Source organism: Lactuca serriola, chromosome 2 (assembly GCF_051521515.1).
Source record: "Lactuca serriola cultivar US96UC23 chromosome 2, Lser_US96UC23_V15, whole genome shotgun sequence".
NCBI classification, from domain to species: Eukaryota; Viridiplantae; Streptophyta; class Magnoliopsida; order Asterales; family Asteraceae; genus Lactuca; species Lactuca serriola.
This window is the reverse complement of record NC_136409.1, coordinates 226428062-226437376: the sequence shown is the minus strand read 5'-3', so window position 1 is coordinate 226437376 and position 9315 is coordinate 226428062. Positions and strand designations below refer to the sequence as shown.

The 9315-nt window shown below is 34.6% G+C and overlaps 1 protein-coding gene and 1 pseudogene across 1 annotated transcript; both read left to right on the top strand.

Moving 5' to 3' along the window:
• Nucleotides 1-1626: 1626 nt before the first annotated feature.
• Nucleotides 1627-3287, top strand: LOC145088735 (uncharacterized). Its single transcript, XM_079027138.1, has 4 exons — nt 1627-1914; nt 2000-2371; nt 2477-2734; nt 2821-3287. Exons 1-4 carry the CDS (start codon nt 1873-1875, stop codon nt 3136-3138), a joined length of 990 nt encoding a protein of 329 aa, XP_078883264.1. The 5' UTR covers nt 1627-1872; the 3' UTR covers nt 3139-3287.
• Nucleotides 3288-8505: 5218 nt separating this feature from the next.
• On the top strand, nt 8506-9315 carry LOC145090132 (vacuolar protein sorting-associated protein 60.2-like; annotated as a pseudogene).

Genomic DNA, 9315 nt, shown 5'->3' with positions numbered 1-9315 from the left:
TTGTTACTTTTATCACTTAACTAAGATGTGGTCAATCCTAGCTCTAACAATTTAATGGTCACTAAATCACTAGGTAAACAAGTTCATGTAATTTAATATTCACTAAACTACACTTAACTTGAATTAAAACAACAAAGAGAAACACTTTAACATGCTAGGTAAGCTAATCAAACAAATAATGTGCGACAATATCCTCAGGTGCGGTAACCTTATCGGAGTCAATTATCCTGGTCGGTGTCGTATTCACAATGTCATCATGGTGACGATGTGACATTATCTCATTCGAATAGGTGTCAATGATTGTATGATAATTGAGAAATTAAATATCCTTTAACTTTTATTCCTACAAATCTTCCTACCAATTAAATAAGTATATTTGTCATATTAGTATATTAAACTATTATTAAATGAATATTAAATATTACACATGTTATTATTTAATTGGATTGAAAGATTTATATGAACAAACGATAGAAGGATATTTAATTTCTCATGATAATTTCCAATTTTAATATGGGGTTTTCTATAAATATCCTCTCCCTTTTCCAATTCCACTCCCCTTTATTTGATTTTTTGTCTTTTGTTGTTTTTTTTTTCTATTTTGTTTTTTTGTTGTTTTTAATTTTTATTATTATTATTATTATTATTATTATTATTATTATTGTTGTTGTTGTTGTTGTTGTTGTTGTTATTATTATTATTAGTATTATAAATTTTGAACAAATTTTTATAATTCGGACGACGTTATAAAATTCGAACGACTATATAAAATCGGTTTTTAATTATTTTTTATATATTATTATTATTATTATAAATTTTGAACAACATTTTATAAATCAGATGGCATTATAAATTCGAACGACTATATAATATCGGTTTTTAATTATTTTTATTTTATATTTTATAAATCGGTTTTTAAAATTGGATGACATTATAAATTCGGATGAAATTTTAAAATTCGTACGATATTATAAATTTGGACGACATAATAAAATTCGAACGACTATATGAAACGGAACAAAAACAAAGTTTGTCTTTATTTATCACGGATCTATTAATTGGTTCGTTATTACATTTGCGTGATGCGTTATGCGGATTGAAAACAAACTTTACTTTTGTTTCATTTTATATAGTCGTTCAAATTTTATAATGTCGTCCGAATTTATAACGTCTGAATTTTAAAATGTTGACCGAATTTTATATGGTTATCGAAATTTATACTAATAATAATAATAATAATAATTATTATTATTATTAAAAGAAAAAACAACAAAAAAAAAAAGAAAAAGAAAAGAGAAAAAGAAAAAATATGATGTTAAATCAAATGTAAATGTAAAAGATTGATTAGATTGATCTTAAGAATGTAAAATTAATTAAAGAATATACTTATAGCACAACACTTTAATATACAAAAACATAAAAATACACGTTGTTTTCTAAGTTTGTAGGCGCGTCCAATAATTGGAGTAAAAAGCCATGTGAACTATGGTTACGTTGAATGTGTGAAGTAAGAAGTGATATAGTAGTAACCACAAATTCCTCAGTCAGAAACCACAGGGGACCGAAAAAGCACATTTGAATTTTGATGGTTACTTAATTTATTCAGTTCAAAATAAAACACGATATCTTAAGGAAAGATTGCGTGTGCGTTTTCTCTTTTACCGAAATAGAACTCTAGAAGAAATGATGAACCCCACATAACCAATTCACCATTCACCGACTATACGAGAACTCTAGAGGTAACCAGATTGTGTTACATCTTCTAAGAAAATAGTGACCAGGTTGCCTATAATAAATACCCAGAGACAAGAACACAGCATCACATCAAATCCAATCTCCTGAGACGAACAACAGCAACACAACCCAGCCACCATGGTTAAAGCAATTAGAATTCATGAGCACGGCGGCCCTGAGGTCATCCTTGTTCACCTAATTGTCTCTTTCTTTCTTGATTTCATTGAATGGAGACTAATGGTATTGAATTTCTTTTCTGTTACAGGTCTTGACATGGGAAGATGTTCAAGTCCCAGATCCAAAAGAAGGAGAAATCAAATTGAAGCAAAAGGCAGTTGGTCTAAATTTCTTGGATGTGTATATGCGTCGAGGTGAGCAGAATCTAGCTCCACCCTTGCCATATATCCCAGGTATGGAAGGAGCCGGAGTTGTAACAGCGGTGGGTCCCGGAGTAACCAGCTGCAAAGTTGGAGACGTCGTGGCTTACGCTAGCCCGGAGGTGGGTTCTTACGCCCAAGAGAGAATACTTCCCGCAGATCTAGCGGTGCCTGTTCCTTCTTCCGTTGATCCCGTTGAAGCAGCCGCCGCCATTTTTAAGGGTCTCACTGCACATGTCTTGATCCATAAAGGCTTTAAAGTAGGTGACCCATTCAATTCTTGATTTATGTATATTATCTGTAGATGATAAAAAGTTTGTTTCAGTTTTAATGAAACAACGATTCCCATATATATATATATTTAGGTTGAACCTGGACATACAATCCTGGTACATGCGGCGGCAGGTGGAGTCGGATCTTTGGTTTGTCAATGGGCAAATGCGATTGGAGCCACCGTCATCGGAACGGTGTCGACCAAGGAGAAGGCTGCGCAGGCGAAAGAAGACGGATGTCACCATGTGATTCTTTACAAAGAGGAGAACTTTGTGGATCGTGTGATGGAGATTACATCAGGCAAAGGGCTGGAAGTAGTCTACGATTCAGTCGGAAAAGACACCTTCAATGTAAGATATAAATGATATTAATTAATGGTTTCTAATTAATTTGTAGCTGGGTTTCAACTAATTAATTTTGTCTTTTTGAAATGAAGGGATCATTAGCGTGTTTAAAGAACCGTGGATACATGGTGCTTTTCGGGACTGCCTCGGGTGTACCAGAGCCTGTGCGTGTTGATCAGATTGCACCCAAATCACTCTATTATACGTTTTCATCGATCACAGAATACACGGTTGAAAATCGAAAGGAGCTGCTTGTGGCTGCTCAAGACTTGTTTTCTAATATTGCAAAAGGAGTGTTGAGGATTCGTCTTAATCACAAGTATCCTCTGTCTCAAGCAACCCAAGCTCACATTGATCTTGAGAGTCGAAAAACATCGGGATCAGTTGTGTTGATCCCAGACGAGGAATGATTTCATAAGTTTCATGTACGTTTTGTTGTATGTTTACTTTCTGTATATCTATGTTTTGTTGTCTCTTTTGTATTCCAATGCACCTTTGTAATTTTTTGTGGAGGAGGGCCAAATTCAATTTTGTAATATAATGTCACTATTTTATTTTATTCTATTTCTATGTGGTGTTTTTAAAATTATCCCAATTATCATAACTATAGATAATTTTTTATTAGTATATGTTAGTAGTAATAACATAAAAATAAAACAAAGTTTCAGAAATGGTCTCTAACTTTTAAAAAAATGGCAATGTCGAAGATAATTTTCAAAAACACTTTAGATTTGTTCATATTGTTTCTAAAAAATTTCACGGATGGTCATCTTGCCTACCATTGTTTGAATTTTAAGTTAAATGTATTGAGATTCTTCTCAACCAAAGTTGATCAAACATATATATTTGAGTGACCATTTCTAAGATTTTTGAATAAAACTCAACCTTTTCACCAACACCACAATCTTCATCCTCTTACCCCTTTCGACATCATATGACTCATGTACAACTCATAAGTTGGAGCTTTCAATTGAAATAGGATTCCCATAATACACATAATCATCCCAGAACTACTACTCGGAGATCCCTAAACCTCCATGTCCTAGATCCATCGGAAGACCACATCCACAATTCACGAGAGACAACTTTGTTGTTATTTGTCGCCATTCGCCATTGGGTTGCCAGAAAGTCAAGCTAACAACAAACAAAGCTCACAATCTTGTTAGTCGAACATATGTTTATTATGTATTTATATAGGTTGTATTATTTCCTTTGTATCGGCCCACCCATTTATTGTGGCAGCCAACTTGTAACGCCCCGATTCTCAGGTATTGTTTAAATAAGATTTATTGGGTTAAGCTCTACTCGACGAGTTGGTTGCCCTACTCGTCGAGTAGCAGCGGGGTGGGATCGCGTGTTAAGTGACCTACTCGACAAGTCCATATTGGGACTCGGCGAGTAGGAGCTGGCAGATGGAACCCTAAATCCCGGGGTTTGCACCTTTATTTAAAGGAGCCTCAGCCTCCTTTGGCCTCTTTGCAGACTTTGAGAGCTCCTTAAAACCCTAATTCGTGTAGTATTCCATTTTGGTGTGTCTTAAGCTTGGAAAGAAGGTTGGCTAGAAGAGAAAAGCTAGTAGTGCAAAGGAATTGAAGCAAGGAAGGTGTGGGAAGCAGAATTTACCTCAGCTAGCATTCTTTGGAGGTATCAAGTTGCCATCCTCACTTCCCTTTTTCCTTTTGTTGAGTTTTTTTTTTTTTTTTTTTTTTTTGGGGGGGGGGGGGGGTTTATGGATTTTGAGGTTGATAAGGTGGGCTATGGGCTAGATCTAAAGTTGTAACTTCAGATCTGGACCCTCCTTAAGTTTTAGAATGATAAAGTTGTTGTATTGGTCGTGAATGAGGCCCTCCTTGGGCATGAGACCCCATTAAGAGCTTAGATTTGGCATTTAGAACCTTTGTAGCTATGTATGCACGTAAAGTTTGCAACTTTACGTGAAAAGTGTGACAATCCGAAATTTCCATTCTGAACTACCCATATCAAGGCAATAGAGCTTAGAACAGTTTCAGGGAAATTCCAGACTTCGGGTATAAGTTTGGCAGTTTTCAGGATTTACACTTAAGGAGATATCAGGAGAGTGGTTGCACTAGGGTTTTGTGCAACACTATTATTCCAACACTCTATTATATTAGAGATCATTTCAGAAATAAAAATATTTTCTGCCAAAAATATTTCAGGACTATAAATAGATTTATGAACCAAATTATTCATTATTCACATTTCCAACTAGAGAAAAGGCATTTTCTCTCTGACGGATCTTCGGGTTTTTATCCCAAATTGTGAGTACCCCTTTCTAGTAGTGTTAGAATGCTTATTATGTGCTTATAACATGATTTAGATGGCTAAATCATTAGATCTAGGAGTTTACTCCCCAAGGTGTTCTTGGGCGGTAAACTCCCGAAACGAAGCCAAAACCGACCCTTGTGTTATACCACTGCCTTAGACTATTATGTATGTGTGTTAGGGACAAGAAAACATCCATAAATCCACCCAAGTTTGGGAGTTTACGGCCCAAGAATATCATAGGCCGTAAACTCCATTTTCAAACCTCAAAATGGTGTTTTAAGGCCTCTAAAGCTTTAAGGCTTTTATCAAGGCTAGTTTCCATCTAATCTAAGGCCTTAAACACATCAAAGAACACCAACAAATGAGAGTTTACGGCCCAAGTGTATCTTAGGCCGTAAACTCCATAGAAATGGACCAAAGGGCACTTTTAAGGCTCCTAAAGCCTTAGACAATTACCTAGACTTGTTCCCATTAAATCAAGGGCTTGAACCACATCAAAATCACTTAACAAAGTTTCATGTACGTTTTGTTGTATGTTTACTATCTATATATCTACGTTTTGTTGTTTCTTTTGTATTCCGATGGTCAATGGACCTTTGTATTTTTTTTGTGGAGGAGGACCACATATCCAACACCAAATTCAGTTTTGTAATATAACGTCTCTGTTTTATTTTATTCTATTCCTATGTATTGTTTTTTAAACGTATCCCGATTATCATAGCTATAGATAGTTTTTTATTATATATTGGTAGTAATAACATAAAAATAGTACAAAATTTCAGAAATGGTCTCTTAACTTTTCAAAAAATGGCACGTGGAAGGTAATTTTCAAAAACATTTCAGATTTGTTCATATCGTTTCTAAAAAATTTAATGGATGGTTATTTTGCCTACCATAGTTTGAATTTTCTGTTAAATGTATTGTAAATAGATTTTTTTGCCTTCTGAACAAAAGTTGATCAAATATATATTTCTGAGTGACCATTTCTAAATTTTTTTTGAATAAATGTAACATCCCGACTTCCGGGAATGAGATTTATTCTTTAAAAAGGCAAATTTCCCTTGGAACTCGTCGAGTTGATGGCCTCAACTCAATGTGTTGAAGACTTTTGGAGGGCGCATCTTTTTGGACCAACTCGACGAGTTGGTAAGGAAAACTCGACGAGTTCGTGGCTAAATGGGAAACCTTAAATTTTAGGGTTTGCACCCTATATAACCTCCTTAAGTCCTTGCACTATCAGCCTCCGAAGCCTAATATCGGCCTTGTGAACCCTAATCTTCATTTCATCTCATATTGTGAGTTAATGTGTCATTTTGGAGCAAAAGAATGAGGAGTTTGAGAGAAGGAGGCAAGGATCTAGCAAGCTAAGCCCTCATCTTCAGTTTGACACTCTTTTGGACCATTATAAGTATTCAAGACCCGATTGTTATCTATCTATAAAGCTAGATCTTGAGTTTTGTCCCTTTTTCTCCTTATTCTTGGATGTTGCAATGGATGAACTTCATAAAGCACTACTAGAAAAACAGCCTTTTATGACGCTCATTGCGCGTCGTAAAACGCTCAGACGACGCGCAAATGCGCGTCAAGGAAGGCCCTGTCATAACGAGAGACGACACGCTTTTGCGCGTCGTCTAGAGACGACGCGCATTTACGACGCGCATTTATGACACGCAATGTGTATCATTAAAGCCGCTGTCAAGAAATGCCATGTCATAAATGAAGATGACACACATTTTTGTGTATCGTAACTTTTATTTTTTAAAAAAAAAAATTATTTATAGATTTACGTAAATTTACTAATTTTCAAATTACATGACACATTTAATGTCTCATAATATAAAATAAAATCTCATACACAAAAAACAAAATAAATTGCACAAATTATAATATGTCATACAAATAATCATTCAAATGTTAAACAAAAATAATACATTGCTAACATGGGTTATGCATTCCTATAAAACTAACAACCCACGGTGACCTTAATCTAGATCGAGGTTGACTTGGATCAATGGCAACGATTGAACTGCAAGAAATATATAGATCAAATTGCTTAACAAGTGATAAGTAAACAAATCCATTAGGATTTAATCAATTTTACTTACTTTGATCTTAAAACTTCGGGAACTAGAAGACCAAATTGCTTAACAAAATCAGCAAAAGCCTTGTTGGTAGGGTACCCTGTACAGCTTATACGAATTGCTTCTAGAACCCCCTTTATGAAGAGTAAACAAAAGAAACTTCAAATATGATTCAGGAATCTTTATAAAAGTTCAAACATCATTATATGCAGTCTACTCACCCCACAACATAATTGATGAATGATGTTGACATTATCAAAGAGTAACATACCATTTCCTTTTGAAGATTCCCAGAGATCCCATCTCTCTAATATTGATGCCATCTCTCTAGCACCTGAGTCAAGGGGCATGTTGACTCTCCCCTGAAAATTAAAAAAAATATATCAAAATTTTTAATACTCTTCACTCTAAATAATGTTAAATTGTTACTTTGTTTGATCTTTTGGATCGATTGCTTTCATGGGTATGTCCAACAGCATCTGATATAACCTCTTCACTGTATGAGAAGGTGAAGAAGTGTCCATGTCATCTGACATACCAGATGAAGCTCTTGATAAGTAAACTTTACCACTCATATCCAAAAAACTTCTCAGGTCCATAAATATTACCTGATATGAATTGACTGCTACTTTGAGGCTCGAAGGTTTGAATCTTCTGGTGCAAGTAGCTTAAACAATGCCAAAGCTTCCTCAAATTTTCCGGATGCTGTCAATTGTACAATCTGCATTTTGATACAAGATTTAGGTACTGATTAAATTACATAAATGGCCATTTCTCTTGTAAAATAATTGTAGCATAAGGCTTCTGAATAAGACGAGGCTCATTACTAATGTGCTCAATAAGGCGTGACTCTAAATTCCTTAACTTCTCTGGAAGTTCACCATCAGGACCACATAGTGCATCCATGTTGTAATCATAGTTAAAAAGAAAGTTAATATGAACAAAAGTTACAGAACCATGTTTGATTTAATTTTTTATTGAAAACAAAAGTTAATATGAACAATAAGGCGAGGCTCTATTATATGACATGAACCATTAGGGTTAGTTGAATAGCTTCCTTTAGGGACTCCCCACAACACAGGATTATAACTTTTTATTGAAAAAAAAAAGAGTAAATTTTTAATTTTTAGAACAAATCAAATTTTAGAATCAAGAATTAAAGAGCATGAATTAGAATTACCCCCAGTTGTATCCATCCTCATTTTGGATGGCTGTGATGTACTCCTGTTGCTCAGGTGAATCTGGTGGCAGAGATTTGAGCATCTCCATATCTAATCTTTTTCATTGCAATCCAAATCATAAAATCATACACTGTAAAATCTGAATAATAAGAAAGAAGGAAATGAAGAGTTTTTCTTACCTACAGACTTCCAAATTATGTGTGAGGCCAGCATCTGATAATTTTTTCAAATGAAGTACACCAGGCGAGTCCTTCAACACAATAACATATAAACTTTATAGCATTTTAAATGTTTAATAAAAAAGGATCACATATGTTTGAATTTTGAACATGGGTATGAATTAAAAAACCTACCTGAGAAGTGAAGGCAAGATAACCTCCTCGAATTTCTGGATCTACTGTAGAGTTGATAATGAAAGTAAGTTATACTTGAGCAGGTATGAAGGACAACGTGAGATGTTGTACAATCAAACATTCAACCTGGATCAAGTTGCATTCTCTATAGAAGGTATTAAAGATGCTCAGCAAACAGTATGTGTCACAATTATCAAGCATTTGCTACAAATGGGATCAACCAAAGAGCTGAAAGGATTGATGAAAACTGTGAAGATACAAGACATTGATGTTAGTATAAATATTATGAATCTCTTTCTTTTGATACTTTGTAATTACAGACCATTTAATCTTGTTTTTATGTTTAGAATTTGCAAGATGAAATGATGGACATGATGGATATAAGCAGTGAGATACAAGAATCTCTTGGTAGAAGTTTAGTGTGCCAGATGATATTAATGAAGATGATCTCATGGGTGGTAAGCACAAATTCATTATTATTATTTTTCTTTTTTTAAATGTTAACTTCACTTCATGGAAATGTTTCAGAACTTGATGCTTTGGAGGCAAACATGGATCAAGAAACTGAAGGTGAAGGGGTACCTTCATATACTCAACCTGATAATGAGCCCGATCCGAATGAAGAACTTAATATGCCTTTAGCTCCAAGTGGACATGCAGTGCCAGTGAAACCATCAATCAGATGA

Coding starts and splice junctions, on each gene's coding strand:
- LOC145088735 (XM_079027138.1), top strand. CDS start 1,873: ATGGTTAAAGCAATTAGAATTCATGAGCACGGCGGCCCTGAG. Junction 2,372..2,476: donor TGATCCATAAAGGCTTTAAA/GTAGGTGACCCA, acceptor ATATATATTTAG/GTTGAACCTGGACATACAAT. Junction 2,735..2,820: donor TCGGAAAAGACACCTTCAAT/GTAAGATATAAA, acceptor TTTGAAATGAAG/GGATCATTAGCGTGTTTAAA.